Raw genomic sequence first — 757 nt, forward strand, 5'->3', positions numbered from 1 at the left:
TTGTTATCCAGTACAGATATCTAAACATTCTTAAATCAAGAGATATTAATGCTAAAAATAAAAAATAAAAAAAGTCAGTGATTTTTTTTGTTGTTGCTAAAAACAAGAAATAAGTATCTACCGGTGGGGTCAGAAGTATAATCTTGTTTCCCCTTTGAATTAAGAATTATATGAATACATTTTTCTGACCCCACTGACAGATATTTTTTCTTGTTTTCAGCAAAAACTAAAAAAAAAACTTTTTTTTTTTTTTCCAGAAAACAAGACTAATTATCTAATGTCATTTTGCATCTCCAGTAAATGTATATTGTTTTAGGAATGTTTAGATATTTGTACTGGAAAACAAGACAGAAAATACTGAGTAAGAACGTAATTTCTTGCAGTGTAGTAATGTAACGCTGCGTCTCATTGGCTGATGTGTGTGATTGACAGATAAATGGGCGGGACGTTCAGGACAGACAGGAAGCGGTGGCGGTTCTCTCGAATGAAGAATGCAGGAATATTGTGCTGCTGGTCGCAAGGCCGGAAATACAGGTATACACACAAACACACACTCTCTCTCTCTCAAAATACATGTCTTCAAATCACCACACATCGCGTCTGTCTATAAGCGAGCTGCACGCTGCACAGTTTACACAGGAATTGTCACTTGCACAATCGAGGCAGTGTCACATCGTCACTAAAGTTTATAAATTAATTTACTTTTTAATTCTTGCCAGTGTTTAACCATTCAGCGCTCGCACGCTCTCCTGGAGAC

The 757-nt window shown here is 36.2% G+C and overlaps 1 protein-coding gene across 1 annotated transcript in view; it reads left to right on the plus strand.

Annotated features, from left to right (window-relative positions):
- LOC107741968 (PDZ domain-containing RING finger protein 4) overlaps nucleotides 1–757 on the plus strand; it is a 60,546-nt gene that overhangs the window by 51,931 nt on the left and 7,858 nt on the right. Inside the window, exon 6 of the mRNA XM_016554794.1 lies at nucleotides 433–534. Coding sequence (XP_016410280.1) covers nucleotides 433–534 — 102 coding nt within the window. The remainder of the gene's footprint in view (nucleotides 1–432; nucleotides 535–757) is intronic.

Source organism: Sinocyclocheilus rhinocerous, unplaced genomic scaffold (assembly GCF_001515625.1).
Source record: "Sinocyclocheilus rhinocerous isolate Xijiao unplaced genomic scaffold, SAMN03320098_v1.1 scaffold736, whole genome shotgun sequence".
In the NCBI taxonomy this organism is placed as follows: domain Eukaryota; kingdom Metazoa; phylum Chordata; class Actinopteri; order Cypriniformes; family Cyprinidae; genus Sinocyclocheilus; species Sinocyclocheilus rhinocerous.